This window comes from Delphinapterus leucas, chromosome 16, assembly GCF_059928025.1.
Source record: "Delphinapterus leucas isolate spDelLeu-1000000601 "Yukka" chromosome 16, BTC_Dleu_Yukka2, whole genome shotgun sequence".
Classification (NCBI taxonomy): domain Eukaryota; kingdom Metazoa; phylum Chordata; class Mammalia; order Artiodactyla; family Monodontidae; genus Delphinapterus; species Delphinapterus leucas.
The window spans coordinates 77,240,834-77,258,034 of record NC_143144.1 but is presented as its reverse complement, the minus strand read 5'-3'; the positions used below and the strand labels follow the sequence as shown (position 1 = coordinate 77,258,034).

The window sequence follows — 17,201 nt, the reverse complement described above, 5'->3', positions numbered from 1 at the left end:
CCTGCGTGCCACAACTACTGAAGCCTGTGTGCCTAGAGCCCGTTCTCCGCAATGAGAGAAGCCACTGTGATGAGAAGCATGTGCAACGCAACAAAGAGTAGCCCCTGCTCGCCACAACTAGAGAAAGTCCGTGCACAGCAATGAAGACCCAACGCAGCCAAATAAATAAATAAATAAAACTAAAAAAAAAAAAAAAGAACACTTCCAAGATGACAGAGGCAAGGCAATCTCCCTGTCCTCCATCCTCAAGGATTCTGAAGAGCCCATTACAGAATGTGGTGAAATATAGCCTCATCACTCACTGGGGAGGTTGAAATTGACAACCATTTCCCTGAAGATGCCTCTTCAGGCGTTTGTTCATCCACTGAGCAAATGTTGATCGAGTGCCCTCGTAGCAGGCACCGTCCTAGGCTCTGGGCAAAGCACGGGCCAAGCTTATCAGGGCTCCTCATCCAGCAGGAAGGCAGACAGAAGAGCTGGCAATCAAGACACTGATATGGGTGAAGTTAGAAGAGTAGGTTGTGCTGTGGATGTGCAGAGAGGTGATGTTGGCTCCTTGGGAGACTAAGGTAAAGGAGATCAGGAAAGGATTCTAGGCTGAGTTTGAAGGAAGGTTGTCTCAGAAGAGTGATATGGAATCTCCAGATCATTTAGTGTGGAAGGGGAGAACTTTACGAATTTAGTATATAAGGATGACTTAAGGAAACTTACTGTGAAATTCTTTGGTGCATTTGGAACATGAATGGGTGTATCAGTTACCCATTGCCTTGTAACAAATTACCCCAAGACCTGGTAGCTTTAATAACAGCATTTATTCTCTCACAATTTCCATGGGTCAGGAATCCAGGTGTGGCTTGGGTGGCCTTCTGTCTCAGGGCCTCTCACAGGACGGTAATCACGGTTTCAGTTAAGGCTGGGGTCTCATCTGAAGGGTCAGTGGGGAAGAATCTGCTTCCAGACTCACTCATGTGGTTGTTGTCAGGATTCACTTCCTTGCAGGCTGTTGGACTGGGGGCCTCAGTTCCTCACTGGCCGTTGGCTGGAGGCCACCCTTTGGCCACATGGGCCTCTCCATAGGGCAGCTGACAGCATGGCAGCTGGCTTCCTGAGGGGGAACAGACAAGACAGAGGAGAGTATGAGGAAGATAGATGTCACAGCCTTTGTAATCTAATCACAGAAGTGCCATCCCACCACTTTTGCTGTTTTCTACCATTAAGTAAGTCACCAAGGGAGGTGATTATTGAGGGCACGAGTGTCAGGAAACACGGGGATCGCTGGAGCATCGGAGGAACCTGCACAGTGGATGAAGCAGAAAATGCATCAGCTCAGGCCCCAGGTCCTTAAGAACCATGTGGGAGAGGATTTCTTGGTGGCAGCAGTGTGATACCCAGGAGGACTTTCCTTGATGTACCCCCCTTACCTGTGTTAACATAGCAACATCACTTTAGATGGCACGTGAGTCCCTGTCCCATCCCTGCTGCGCTCAAATGGGGCTTCCCTCCACACAAAGTGCCCCGGAGCCCTTTCCTGAAACACTATACACAGTTACTCATCTTGAAAGGGTTAGTATTTTCGTCTGTAGGAACTTTTGACTTTTGTTTTAACATTGAAAAATTACTTTCTAGAAGCCAAAACCCAGAGGATAATTGGGAAAGCCTACGAGTAAATTTCTAAGTGCACGTGTGGGCAGTTTATGTGTGAAACAGATGTGAAACACATCTGCTGGAAGGTGGATGCCTTTGAAGCCGTGGAGTAGAAATACTTGGGTTGTCTTCTACGACTCCTGCTCATTGGGGGAAGCAGTAGCAGGAGGACGATTTGTCTCTTTGTTCAGTCCTTAGACTGGTACAATGAGATTGGAGGTTGGCTTATTTATTTTATTTTATTTTTTTAAAGAATGAATAGACAGAGATTTCATTAGGTGATGCTGGTTGTAAAGGAAGAGTTAAACCACTAAAATCGAGGCCCCTGGGATTGTTCTAACCACCAAACGTTCTCTGAAATCGTAACTGATGCAGCTCCGATGATTTATTTAAATACAACTTGAGTATAAGAAGGGTGGTCAAAATCTTGGTGGTTAACGCATTTCCTTCCTCAAGAAAGTCTGGGAAATGAGTGCAAAGGGTCAGTGAGCCCCCAGAAACTCCTGGTCTCAAAATAAATAGGACCAACATCATTATTATGGGTAAGGAGCTTTTTGCAAATCTGAATTAGTGATTACAAATACGCTGGAAGACTAAGGGTGCCGAATGAGGAAACGCTGCTTGCTTTTTAACAGGTGCAGTTCGGTTTTGATTATTGATGACAACACTCCACTAAATGAAGAGCAGCTAATGTTCTAAAAGCGAAACTAGGAACCTTTAGCCTCATCCCGAGGAGGCACAGACGACCAAAGTATTTTTGTTGTTTGATGTTGGAGTCATTTCTGGAGTGAAAGAGGAATGGAATTTGAGTGTGTGGGGAGAAAAATCTAAACTCTGTTTTGCTTTTGAATGAAAAGAGCGAACAAAAGGGAGAGTATTACACCTTTGGAGCGGGGGTGGGGAGTGCCGGCCAGCCGTGATGAGGGTGCATCTCTTGCCCAGCTGGCCTTTCTCTCTGGAGAAGGAGGCTGGGACGGTGGGCCTGACTGGCCTGGGGGCTTGCCGCATCATTGCAAGGGTAGTCAACCTGGATTCACAACAGTTGTGGCATTGGTCATTCGTTTTGGGAATACGGGACACCCTTAGAAATTCCATTGAGCCCAGTGGGCTTCTGGGACTTGAAAGGAAAAGACAGAGATCTCTTACCTCCTGGGAGAATATAGTTACCTAAAGCCTAAGTCTTGCTAATGACGTGTTAGACCCACCCCAGGTCCCCGGGTTCCTAGGCCATGAAGTCACTAAAGGTCGAAGAGGTGGACTCCCACCTGAGGGCCACCCCTGCTGGGCTGAGCTCCAGGGCAGAGTGGGGAGCATGGTCGTGATGGGGGGTTTCCCCTCTGATGTTTTCTTTGTTACCTACATACACTTGTAAAGAACTGTGTCTCTGAACATTTGACTTGAGGGATCCGTATTGTACAGTTTGTAGTTTCCATTCCTCGGCACTTCCCCCCAAAGCCGAGACATAATTGTTCACGTGGAGGGCCCGACTGATGTCCAAATGACCCCTCCTCTCACTCCCGTCCTTTTGCTCTTTTATTTAATGAAGAAGCAAAGTGTCAAGTTTTCCAAGATGTATTTTTCCAGAAAGCAAGACCTGAAATTTCCCACAAACAAAATTGTGATTTTTTTGGTGTGCATTTCTGTGATTTTTTTTTTTTTTCTCCTTCATAAATCTCATTCCATAAACCATGGCTGTGCTCTGATGGCCCAGCTGTCTGTCTAGCTCTTTCTACCTGTTTATGGGCTGGGCACTTTGGCCCTGGTCTACTGTATTATGCATATGTGGCCATTGAAGGGAGAAGGAACACAAAAAACGAAAACAAAATCAAAGAGAATTATGAAACAGGACAGAAAGCTCATTTTAATTAAAATGGCCCATAGAGCTCTTTGGTATTCTGTGTTTCAGTCGTACTTATCAAAGAACTCATGCTGAGCCATTCTTAGGTTATTAAGAGTCAAATTACTGTTTTTCTTAGTATGTGGGCAGAAGCTGGTTGGATGTTATATAATGACAGAGCATGACTTGAAGCAAAACCATATCTCCCTAATTGTGCTGATGCCTGGGCTTTTTAACATCAGTTAAAAAGTTGGCAGAGCTCTCTGGGCTTCACATCACCTATCCTTAGGATGAGAAGATGGGATAGGAAATCTCTAACGTCTGATCCTTTCCAGCACTAAAACCCGTGATTTAGTAGTAGCCTGACCATAATGCAGCATCAGCCATTTTTCATCTTAAACAACAGCACAGAGTTTGTTTTTTATAAGGAGGTTGCCTTTAAGGCTAGATATTTAGTAGGGCTCTGAGCAGTGATTACAATTAAATGTAGAAAAGCAAGAAGATGACTGAGATAATTAATAGACCAGCTCAATTGCTAGCTCATTCCTAGGTAATGATTTAGGCATAGAGGAGAAGAACATTCTTAAAAACCGTCTTTCAAGCCACGTACTAACTGCATAAGACCCAAGAGAGATCATGGGATAAAGCTCTCCCTCAACATGGCCATAGAATTGGCACAAGAGCCCACGGCATCCAAGAGGTTAGAATTCCCACGGAGCGGCCTTGCAGAGGAGAGGAAGCATTGTAGAGTATGGACTGTTAGTTTCCAAGTACATTTCAGGTCCAAGAAAAGACAACTACAAAAATTATTTTCTTATCACAACTGAACTGGTTGTTTTGATGGTTAGGTTAGATTTACATTTTCTAGGTTATTAAGTGTAATGCTTAACCCCAAAGTATGTTTATTTGGAAAAATCAGTACTAAATTGCGTTTTAATATATTTATATTTGTTGAGCTTTTTTTCAACCAAGACACTTCTGCTTTAATGTCAGATCAGGCAGACTGTGACGAGGGGCAGGTGTATGTTGGTATCTGCTACCATGTGTTGTCTGCTCACCTGTGTCCTGACTGTTCCAGGTGCCTCCTGTGTACATGGCACCCTGGCCCCTGCACAGCCCAAAGAGGTGGGCACTGTTCTTTTGTCCCTTTTGCACATGGGGCTCCTAGGTGGTGGAGCTGTTATTTGGACCCAGGCAATTTTTGCTCCAAAGTTCATGCCCATATTAAAATATGGTTCCATGTTTTGTTTAAAAAAAAAAAAACCCAAAATACTGTTATGGTAAATGAAAGACACGTAGGTAGTAATGGCTTCCCAGGAGCATATAAGTATCAGTTTGGTGCAGGGTATACTGTTGAGAGTAAAGTTGGGGGGAGGGGTATGACGCTGTTCTTCTAGCTTCCGTGACCTGTATGAGATGGGTTTTTTTTGGTGTGTGGTAGAAGTATAACATAAAATTTGTCATTTATTTCTAAAACTTTTTCATCATCCAAAATAGAAACTCTGTATCCATTAAACATTAATTCCCTACTACTCCTCCTTTCCCCTGGCCCTGGTAACTTCGAATCTACTTTCTGTCTGTGAATTTGCCTGTCCGGGTATCTCCTGTAAGTGGAATCACAGGAAATGTGTCCTTTTGTATCTGGCTATTTCACGTAATATGTTCAAGGTTCATCCATGTTGTAGCATGTATCAGAACTTCCGTCTTTTAAAAGAGTGGCTGAATGATATTCCATTATATGGATATATCACACTTCGTTTATCCATTCATCTGTTGATGGGCGCTTGGGTTGTTTCCACCTTGTGGCTACTGTGGATGACGCAGCTATGAACATTGGTGTACCAGTATCTGTTTGAGTCCTTACTTGGAGTTCCTTTGGGTGTATACCTAGGAATGGAATTGCTCGATCATATGGTGATTCTGTGTTTAGCTTTTTAAAGAAGGCCATGACGTTTTTAAAGAGTTAAGTTCAAAAGGCAGTGGATGCCCTTTTGGCAGTCTGTCCCCAGAGCACCTTTCTGGGCACCGTCAGGGAACAGGCATCGAAGGGAACAGGCATCGAAGAGATCAGCCTTGCATTTCATAATTCACTTCCTACCTCCTCTGGAGAGATCCGTTGTTTACTGAGTAGAGGGAAGAGTTTCTGCCATTGGTCCTCAAAGATCAGAGCTCACCCAGCCCTGTTCTCTGGACCCTTCCTGAAAAGCAAACCTCTTGGCGTTTAAGCATTAAACAGGTGTTTGTCTCCAGGTCTGCGTGGTGATAGGAAGCAGCATGTGCCACAGCCCTTGGCACATGTAAGCTCAGTTTGTATATACACATCCCAGAGGGATGGCTTGGAGTCCCCCTGGAACCAGCTGAAAATGGGGATTTGGCATGGGCTAGTAAGATTTTATGCATCCTCATGACACCTGGTCTATGTTGAATTGTAGTTCGTGGGACACCTTATGAAGGCCAGGGTTAAAAGGGAGTGCTGTCCTTCTCCATAATTTGAGCCCTGATACTGGTGGAAGGAAGTCTTGGGGGTATTTACCATCATGTGGACACATCATTCCTCGATTTGGCACAGAGCAAAACTTTCCATCCAGCTTCTGGGTGTTTATTCTGCTTGTTATCGAACACCTGGGTGTTTGGAAATGTTCAGAGTTTTTTGCAATGTGGAAAGCAAACATCCAGGTGACAGCTGGGTCTTTGACCTTTCACCTTTCACCTAGGTGTTTTGGTGTCCTCCCAACTCAGTCGACATTCCCAGTTGTCAGCTGAAGGCTAGGGGTTTTAGGTGCAACGTGGAGGCTTTAGGTAACTGAGGAATTCCGAGAAAACCTGCCTGGGCCACCTTTTGTCTTTGCAATGACAGGGTGTAGAATGTTTGTGGATCCAGTTTTTGGATTACAAGTAAGAAGAGAGTTGAGGCCATTAGCTTCAGTCTGCTTGGTTTCAGTATTGAAATGTTATTTTTAGAAGATTTTAGTGAACATAGTTTTGAAACCCCATGCTTTCTCATTTTGTTCCTTGGCAGATGAAAAATACTGATGAATTCCACAAAGATTTAGCCACAGGGAGGAATGAAAAGAAGGGATTGTGCATGGTCGGTTACTGCAGGATTTCTCTTCTCCCTGGCTTTTGTGGTCTGTCCGCCGGAGAGTTACACATGCGGTGGTTCTGCCACAAAACAACTACTACCCTAGGGTTTATTTCACTTTTTTTGTGTGTGTGTGTGAGATTTATGTTTAAATTTGAAAAGTGAAAATGAGAAAAGAGTAAACATTTTCAATCCTACTACTTAATTATATAAAGTATATCACTAACAATTGAGTACATTTTCTTTCTGATTTTACCTTGTATACAAGTCATGCTTACAGATTCAGGCCTATATGCGCCTAGAAGGTTGTGTGTGTGTGTCATGTGTGTGTTTTGTGTGTGTATATTTTTTACAAAATGGAATCATGAATATACATATTTGCACTCAGGCTACTTGTTTTCATTCATCAGTAATTATCAGTGATATTTTACCGGGACTGCACATAAGAATACCTCATTCTTTTTAATGACTGTATGCTATTCTTTTGGAATAAACTGTTCATTATGAATGAGTCTCCTGTTGATGGATTCCAGTTTTCTTCTGTTACAAACTGTGCTTGAAGCAACAATTTTATTATGTGCTTTGAAGTAATCCTGCTCTTTTCCGTGTAGGCAAGATTTCTAGAAGTGGAATTAGCTGGGTCCAAAAAAAAAAAATGTGTGTTGCTAATTTTAATGGGTACTAGCAAATTATTTTACAGAAAGGTTTTTCTCAACTTATGTTATCAATTTGAGTTTCTATTTCCCTCCATTCCACCCTCACCGAGTACTCAATGACATTGATCTTTCTAATTTTTGTTAATCAACTGGTGAATAACAGTGTCTCATCATTGTTTTTTGTTTTTTTTTTTTGCGGTACGCGGGCCTCTCACTGTTGCGGCCTCTCCCGTCGCGGAGCACAGGCTCTGGACGCGCAGGCTCAGCGGCCATGGCTCACGGGCCCAGCCGCTTCGTGGCATGTGGGATCTTCCCGGACCGGGGCAGGAACCCACGTCCCCTGCATCGGCAGGCGGACTCTCAGCCACTGCGCTACCAGGGAAGCCCTCACCATTGTTTTAATTTGCATTTCCCTGCTCCTTAATGAGGTTAAAGCATCTTTTCATATGTTTATTGAGTATTTACATTCCCTCTTCTGTGCAGCCAAAGATGGTTTATGTTCATTTGACCTAAGCGGCAGAAACAATGGAGCATTAAAAAGCTGAGGAATTGAGAAAAACGTGTTGAAGATGACATCTTACATTTTTGTAGTTTCTTTAGGTGTACCCGGAATCTTGGTATGGAAATGGTGTGTTTAAAAAAGCACAGAAATCTTTGTGCCTCTGTTCCCCATCTTTGTAGAGTTACTGTTTGTAGTCTCTTAGCTTGTCATTAAGCAACCAATAATTAATGGTAGGATGTCCCCTACAAAAGTGTCAAATAGTCTCCCTGTTGGAGGCTTCCAAGGGCATCCATTGGAAAATGCCACAGCTCATAAAATTTGGGATTGGTGGTATGTCAAGGAATCAAATACTGGAGCCACGGTGTAAGAAAATAAATATTAACAGCACGGTATGGGGCAATATTGATTGAGTACCAAGGTCTCTGGAAGGGCAGAAGCACCCTGTTGGGTAAATGTGTTTCTCATTGTGAAAGCATTTTATAAATGTTAACTTATTAACATTATTGTCGTGCATCTCTAGGAAGCAAATATCCAGGGAGCACATGCCCTTGTAGATCTTACGTGGAATGCCATAGCCCCGACGAAAGACTGGAGCTGAACATGCGCCCTAGGGTTAAAAAAAGGCAGTGGCATGTGGGGCTGTATATGCCAAGATTTAATGTCTCGGGCAGAGGCAGACCATGCCCTGCCTGCACAGTTCAGGTTCAGCTCCATTTGGAATCCACTCTGTGCCAAATCTGGATCCAGGCACAAGAAAGACATTGACAGTTTGGATGGGGTCCAGAGACAGGCACTAGCCATGATTAAGGGCTTATGGGCATGACATTTGAGCAGGGGCTCAAAGAACTGAATATTTACAGCAGGGCTAAATGCTGGATTACGTGGCTTGGTGACATCGGCCCGAGTTACCCTCCACGTGACTGGTTCCTCAGAGGCCAAGAGAGCCCCATTCCTGATACTGCTGAGCGCTTCTGGAGAGGGAGGGTCTCATTGAGGGCTCATCTGCCTCGAGTTAAATCAAGGAGCTAGCACCTGCCTTTTCCATGCTCTGAGCCTACAGCTCCAGGGTAGCCCCCAGGGGGGCCAGGATTTCCATAGGGAATTCTTAAACTGGAGATTTTAGCATCCACATCTTCCCTTCTTCCTGAGCATCCCTTTTATACATTCTGCAAAGAAGGTGCTTATCCCAAGAGGAGACGCAGCCCCTTGTTTTGGTTCTCCTAAAAGTCTGTGGCCCAGCCAAGAGCAGAAGTGAGTCTTCTCCAATGTAGAGAATAGACTCTCTCCATTGTAGGTCTGATGACTTCAAGTTCATTGACTGCCAGACATTTCACCTGGGACAGTGAGACGAACACCCCATCACCAGCTCTAGGACCTTAGACTGAAACAACCTCCATGGTTTACAGGGGGAGTCGTTTCCAGGCAGCAGCTGAAGCAAAGTGACTGCTCAGAACGCAGTCTTAATTCAGGGCTTGTAGTCTGTTAAGAAGAAGAATCCAGCCTTCACCCCCATGATGCTTCCCAAGACTGTTAGTGACGACCAGCAATCTTGTTTTTGGACTCAGCGTCAGTAACCGCACTCTGCTGTGATGGCTTGTGCTGAACTGAACGGCTGACATGAAAAGAGTTGTACTGTCGCGTGTTCTTCTAACCTCTTACCTCTGTTGGCTCTGCTTTTCAAAGTGGACAGCTGCTCTGCCCTCCCCTTTTTATAATGGAGCGTTCACGAGACGATTTTCTTTATTCTCTAATTTAGTTCCTTGAATCTCTCGTGTGCTTGCGCAGGCTCTGCTGGCATTATCGGTTTTTTATGTGATTAAGGCAGACAGCACTTGCAGTGCTCAGTTGGAATTCCTGAAATGAGATGAGGAGGCCCTGGCTTTTTATTTTTTCTTTCCATTTCTCCAGAATGCCTTGTCCAAAATGCCTTTAAAGAATGATACGGATTTGGAGAGAAATATTAAAGCCATGAACCCGAAAGATGAAATCTGCATTTTGACCTTGATAAGGAAAAATCATGTTTGCTTGAAAGCCTGAGTCTATTGAAATACTTTGAAAGCAAGGTGGAAACCTTAGAATCTAGTCTGTTTGCATGTTGACAGAACTAGGGTAAGAATCACAATAACTTATTTTCTCATGTGCTGCTTATCTTTGAAAAGTCTCAAGGAGTTTGTAAACAGATGGATACACAACTTAAGTTTCCTGAGGATTCATTGCTCCCATATTTGAAATTCCGAGTGTATCTCAGGAACATGTAGCATCTATTCAGCCAGAGATGGGAGGGGCAGACCTGTGTTTCCAGCTGAAACTTCTTGAGATGTCCTGGCAGCATCTAAGCGCTGTGGGGAAGGATCTAAGAGGACTTCAAACCAGAAGCTTCCAGGAACAATAACAGCACCTACCTTGTGGGCTCCTTGGGAGAGTTAAGGTTAAATTAGCTGAGGTGGAAAGGAGCGCTCAGGAAAGTGCCTGGTTTACAGTACGTGTTCACTGGCGTTTGCTCTACGTAGTTCCTTGGTGCCGTAGGGTTTGAGGGCTCCCAGTGGATGAGCAGTCTGAGGCTCACCTGCCCTGGGGCACTGATGCTGTGGGTTAGTGTTAGGTTCCCCGGCCACTTGGCAGCTCCTGGAGGACCCCTCGAACCCATGACAGTGACAGACCTACTGCAAACACTCTTTTGTATCTTAACATGATGATGTCAGCTTGCCAGATGTTCACCATGATGATAATTGTTGTTTTCCTTTGTCACCAGTCTGAGTATTTATTATGAGGTAAATTTAGAATTCAGGTGATTCTTCTCTACCTTCCTTGTCTCCCTCAACTTCTTTTTAAATCAAGAAAGCAAAGCGCCTGGTGTTCTGTACTAAGATTGTTCAATAACCACCTTTCCTCTCATCTTTGCAGGTACGAAACCAGCATTGGAGCCTTATCATGGAAAGCGTGGTCCCATCCGACAAAGGAAATTATACCTGTGTGGTGGAGAACGATTACGGGTCCATCAATCACACGTACCACCTCGATGTTGTTGGTGAGTTTGCTTCTCCCCGAGTGGCAGCCACGTGCCAGCCTGCTGCAGCTTTACTCATTTGAAATTGTGAAAGTGAGTCTTGTTTCTCCCCATGCTTTCAGGAGACTTGGTTTGTTTTCATTCTTTCTAAATACACGCTATCATTTGGGAAGGATTCTTCTGTCATTTGACAATGTTCTGTTTCCTGATTAGCTGAGTTTTGTGTGTTTTGCGTGATCCCCTTGGCTCCCAAGCATCATCTTGTGTAATGTGGATGTGGTGTGAGATGTGCTGATGTTCTGGAAGCTGAGATTTCTCTGCAAAATGTTAGTGTCTGCAGGGAAAGGTACAGTTAGGCTGTGGGAGAACGTTGTTGCTGAAAGAAGGGCAACTATATAATGCTGGCTGAAGAGTAAAGGAAAAGGTATTATAATGACTGAGCTTATAGCTGGTTGGACGAAGGTTAACGTCAAGGGACCCTTCAGTCCCATCAGAAGAAAGTCATTAGACACTACAAGTTCAACGTCTATTCCTAGAAGCAATTTCTTCTGTGAAAAGGGAACTGTTTTAATGGGCTTATGAATACTTTTTTTAATCAAAGTGCTTAAACAAGCTATTTTAAGGAAATATCTTAAGACAACATAGCTTGTTGTCCTGGAAACTCAAATTTCTTCCTAAGTCTGGTCTATTATGATGGGTTTTGTTGTAACTGATGAAGAAAGGCTGTTTCTCTGTCTTGTTGGAGGATTGATAAACTTACACCTAGGAGGTGTCTCGTTTCGGGATGGTGGGCTGAGATCTTTTCTTTGTAGAAGCCACCTTTTGTCTTTGCCATCTACCCTGACTCTCAGTGTGGCCACCTGTCCTTGAGTCCTTGCTGTGGGTTACCTAATCGGTTTGCACATCCCCACATGCAGGTTTCTGACTCCTGCTAAAGCCTCAGTCTCACCTTGACTCATTTTGCGTGCGTTAGTGTGACCCTCTGTAACCCCACAAACTCATGCCCACCCCCTGTGCATCCATAAACAAAGGCCTTCCACCATCATTTCCTGTGCATGTGCCCTTAGTATTATTTCACATGTGGGCATTTCTTCTCCTTCAGTAGAATATAAACTCTTTGAGGAGAGAGACCCCCATAGATATTTGAATTGCCCAAAGAGCCATTAAAGGAACTTTGCAACAGCTTGATTAACCAAATTACATAGATGTGGTTAATTGAAGTTTTAGGTTAACTGAAAATTAAATAGAAAACCATTTTAATTTTCTATCAGGTTAAATTAAATCCATAAGAAACTCTGCCTTAGAAAGCATGATGCAGTCTTTATCTCCATTTGTAAAGTGTTCAGTGAAAAAAACATTTTGTTATTCAGAAGCCTTAATGTGAAATTTGAAAGGATTTTGTATAATATAGACTCTATAGATATTCATAAAAGCCTGAGTTTTAAGAGCCTTCTTTTCTCACAGAGATATTTGTGGAATGTTTCTTAGTGGGAATCACTATGTACTGACATTTTACCAAACAAACACAAAGAGAAGTAACACTCACACATGAGAAGAAAATGGTTAACATTTATTTTGGCATTGATGTGTCATAAGTCTATCGATCAAAGAGCACACGACTTGGGCTTTCCTGGCGGTCCAGCAGTTAAGACTCCACGCTTCCAATGCAGGGGGCGCAGGTTCAATCCCTGATCGGGGAACCACGACCCCACGTGCCGCATGGCGTGGCCCCCAAAAATAAATTAATTAAAAAAAAAAAAAAAAGAGGAGCACACCCATTGGATTTCACTTTGGGCCTCGCATATCCTGAGTTTGACATGAAAGTGTTCCTATTAAAGGAAAGAAAGTTTTGGGGCTAAAAGTTCTAAATAGTTAATTTTGGACAAAAGTCATTTATTGTGGGAATAAAATAATTGTGTTAACAGCAGTCTTTGGGGATCCTGGCTTTGCAGAGATCTACAAATCATTCATTAAGATTGGTTGGGGCCATTCCAGGAATCAGGAGTCATATCTCGGCCACTTCAGCCGCGGGCTCTTGCTTCTAGCAGGTTTTAGGTTGAGTTGTTATGTAAAACGTTCAGAGGCCCCTCACCCCACCTCCCCTTTCAGCTTTCTGGCAGCTCATCTCTGTGAAGCCCTGAAATCTCTCTTAGACTTTAGGGTTGGATTTGAATTGGGCTGCTGAATAATGGAATCGCGCGGTCTAATGTTAATCCCCTGGCGATCAGTCTTGTTGAAAAGAGCGTATGATTCAGTGCTGTAATGTGGAGGGAGCGTAGTGTATGGAGTAATGCAGAGAAAGGCCTGATTATGTCACAAATTTGGGAGATCGCCCAGCTAAACGTGGGCCAATAATGACACAATGCTGGTTGGGAATATCCATTAAAGCTCAACCCCAATAATTTTCCAAGCCTTGAACCTTCTTTATAAATAGAAGCCAAAAGTCAGTGGAGTATAAGACATTTTCAGGAAAGATGGAGGTGTGAAATACTCTCATCTTTGCTCAAAACCCTAGTAATTGCTTTGAGAAGTGGTAATAAAATAAGAATTGAGTCAGCTGAAGAGTCTCAGGCAGACTTACAGGGCTGGCAGACAGTCATCCTGAACATCTCGGCAAGTGGAAACAAAAGGGGTTCAGGCTTGAACTGTGAATTTCTGGTGGCCTGTAGGTCCAAGTTTAATACATGGCTGCGTGGTAGCAGCCTCTCAGCTCCATCTCTGTTTGACAGAATATCAGAGACTCTTTCCCAGAGAAAGTGAAGTCCTGACCTAGTTCCCATTCTCCGAGGTTTTATTTTTGTTGCTATGATACATAGGTTTGTAGTTTGGATATGACGACGCATCGAACTGGGTGAGACCTTTTTATTGAAATTCTTCCTTGGAAAGGCATTCCCATAAGCACTTTAATGTAAAAGCTGTGTAATTTAAGTGACATTCTTGTGTTCTGGAATTAAATAGCGAGCCATTGTTGTGTGTGAGGGAAACGCTTTGGTTTATGGGAGCCTTTTAGGAGCCTTGTTTGATCCTCATTAAAATTGACACCATTACTTTTCAGCCATTTACTTGCAAGGGAAAATTAGTGTGAAGCTCCACATCTCAGTAATTGTGGTGATAATAAAACGGGCTCTCCTTAAAATAGCGAGCTCTGGGAGGTGGCAAGTGTTCACCCGTAGCTCATCAGTGAGCGAGGCTGAAGCGCAGAATTCTGCCTGGGGCCCTGCCACCAAGAAGCAGCAGCCTGGCAGAAGTCCTTTAACTTTTTTTTTTAAACATCTTTATTGGGGTATAATTGCTTTACAATGGTGTGTTAGTTTCTGCTTTATAACAAAGTAAATCAGTTATACATATACATATATCCCCATATCTCTTCCCTCTTGCGTCTCCCTCCCTCTCACCCTCCCTATCCCACCCCTCTAGGTGGTCACAAAGCACTGAGCTGATCTCCCTGTGCTACGCGGCTGCTTCCCACTAGCTATATCTATTTTACTTTTGGTAGTGTATATACGTCCATGCCACTCTCTCGCTTTGTCCCAGCTTACCCTTCCCCCTCCCCACATCCTCAAGTCCATTCTCTGGTAGGTCTGTGTCCTAATTCCTGTCTTACCCCTAGGTTCTTCATGACATTTTTTTTTTTCACTCTCCTCGTGTCTGAAAAGGAAGGTGCTGACACTCACTAATGTTAGATAAAGGCAGCCTGGTGTTGTGAGCATAGCGGCTCTGTCGGCCCACACACTGGGGACCAAGAGAACTGGGACAAGTGACTAGCTCCTCTGAGCCTCTCTCAGCGGTGATGCTTACCTCGTTTCTGTGATGGCTGTATCAGTTTCCTAGGGGCTGCTGTAACACATCATCACAGGCTGGATGGCTTAAAACAATAGGAAATTATTCTCTTGTCAGTTCTGGAAGCCAGAAGTCTGAAGTCAGGCTCTCTGTAGGGTTGGATCCTTTTGGAGATTCCGAGGGCGAATCCGTTCATGCCTCTGTCCCAGCTTCTGGTGGCTGTCAGCAGTTCTTGGCTTGTGGACATATCACTCCACCTCCAGCTCTGTCTTCCCGTGTTCTTCCTCTCCGTGTTGTCTCAAATCTCCCTCTGCCTTTCTCTTGTAAGGACACCTGTCATTGGATTTGGAGGCCATCTTCAATCCAGGATGACCTCATCTTGAGATCCTTAAACTCAATCACAAAGACCTTATTTCCAAATAGGGTCACGTTCACAGGTGCCAGGGGGTTAGGACATGGACTTTTCTTTTCTGGGGCCACAGTTCAACCCACTATAGTGGTTATGAGAAATCGGTTGGGTAAACAGGTGAAAACACCCAACTGGTACCTAGGTGGCTAGCAACAAATGCTACTTTCCTCCTTTCTAAACTTGGAAACTCCTTTGAGGGTTAGAAGACGTCTTAAATGGCCTTTATTGACTCAACCAGAAGTTTTATTGAACAACCTGGATGCCGTGTTGGGACCGCCAGAACCGGCCAGTGGCTGATGGTCACTTGTCCTGCTGAGGTTTCCATCTTTGGTTAATGCTGTCGTCAGGGCTTTCCCAGGACTGAGATAGTTGCTTGAACTCGCAGAAGAGGGTTGTAGAGTTTGAGAGCTTCAGGTTCATCGAGTTGGTCTCGTTACCTCCACCTCTCACCCCATTTTACAACTGGGGACCTCCAGGTTCCGGGCGGGTAAGTGATTTTTGCCAAGGGCTCAAAGGAACTCCAGAGCTGGGTCCTCTCGAATCCTAGATTCGTGCTGCGCGCACCACACACTGCTGTCTCTGTTTCAGGATTGCTGTGGAGTCAGCAGCTACCTCAGCCAGACTCAAAGGTGAACCCCATGTGCAGCTCTCTGTGTCCAAAAAACCCCAAAATGTGAGAGAGAGAGACGGAAGTATTCAGAAGACCAGTTGCTCCTTCTGACTCATATAGACCCTTTCTTTGGCTTGGAATTGTGAACTCTGCCTCCTTTCGATGTCCAGTTCTGCATTCCCAGAGAGCATCAGATAACCTGTGAGCTTTTCACCTGGCATCGGGTATCCTGGGGGGCAGCAGAGCAGCAGAGGTGGATACGGGGCCTCTGGATTTGCAGAGGCCAGCCTTGCCTACTCCTCTACAGTCTACTTTCCAGAAATTTGTCCTCCCGGGGCAAGAGCTATAAGCAACACACAGTGTCTCGGTGGCTGGTTGGGAGCCGGTCGGGGCCAGGAGTCCCTTCTGGCTGTGAGGGGATCACCCAGGCCCCTCCGCCAGCCCTGACTTGTTCGGCGGCAGACAGGGACAGCGCTGTCCACTGGCCCTTGACATCAATCTGCTGTAACCCGGCTTCAGACGTCATGGGACTCAGCCCGAAAGCAAGAAGGAGTCCGTGCCAGCGCTGACTGCCACCCCCCAGGTGTGTGTCGGGGAGGAGTGAAGGCTGTTATTGCGGGCGCTGACCCATAGGCCTGACTAAGGGGCTGACGTTGAGCGCTCGGCAGCCCGTCCAGTGGGAGAGGTGGTGTCAATCGTTTATTGCTTGGGGCAGTCCCGTCCTGGGAAGACAGAGGACCCAGTGTGATCCCTGAGCCCTAGGGAGGGGACTGAGGCAAGTCAGAGCCCCCGAAACCACACTTCTGCAGTGCAGCGGACCTTTCTTTTTGGTGGGAGGTGTCAGGTTGGAACAAAGTAGTGTTTCAGTAAATGAAGAAATGGTGGTCTAGTTCATTAATTAACTGGTTGGTTTATTAGTGAGGCTCTCAAAATTAGGACCATTCCCAGCCACTTGCTCCTTATGGAAGACCCTTCTCTGTCCTAGTTTCTGTCACATCATGGCTCCCGGACACTGCTTCTGTTTCTCTGAGTGAAGAGGGTGGCTGCAGTGCAGGTGGCATGAAACTACACAATACCGTGTATCTGGAGATTTGAACGCATTGGACACCTGACTCTCACCTTCCAACTTGGAGCTCTTGTGCATTTCCCTGGCACTCGCTAGGCCTCAGCTCCACAGAGCCCCTTGGGATTCTCAACTTGAAGCATCTTGACCTAGAAGCTTCCTGGCCAGACCTCTTTTGACTTTCCATATTCATGATTTTGATGCCAATGAATTCTTTTCCATTTCTTGCTCTGAGTTCAAGACTTGGTGTTTATCCTGATACTGGTTCTGCGTGCCAGCTTGACGTTGTGAAATCTAGCTGGAGGAAGGCAGAAAGCCCCTCAGCTGAGAACGGATGGATGGAGGTGCCATGCCAGGCACAGGTCACAGCGGTGCCTTCCTAAGTGGGCTTGTTAAAGTGGACGTGGAATGGTGGGGCTGTAGCGGGGGTTGTGTAGGAGGCCAAGTCCTGCTGCTTTTGTGGCTCCAGCAGCCAATACTGCCTCCTCGTCCTAACCGTTGCTACAGCATCAACCCTCGGGGGGACACCTGAGCACCTCTGCAGGTACTGGTGGGAATTACGTGGGTGAGTGGTTCAAATCCTGTTTCCATCCTTTGCTAGCTTTGTGGCC

General features: G+C 45.1%; 1 protein-coding gene across 11 annotated transcripts in view; it reads left to right on the top strand.

Moving 5' to 3' along the window:
- Positions 1 to 17,201, top strand: part of FGFR2 (fibroblast growth factor receptor 2) — a 105,029-nt gene that overhangs the window by 40,230 nt on the left and 47,598 nt on the right. For all 11 annotated transcript variants that reach the window (XM_089898255.1, XM_089898254.1, XM_022568582.2 and 8 more), the window contains one exon: positions 10,626 to 10,749. In XM_089898255.1, the coding sequence (XP_089754381.1) occupies positions 10,626 to 10,749 (124 nt within the window). The remainder of the gene's footprint in view (positions 1 to 10,625; positions 10,750 to 17,201) is intronic.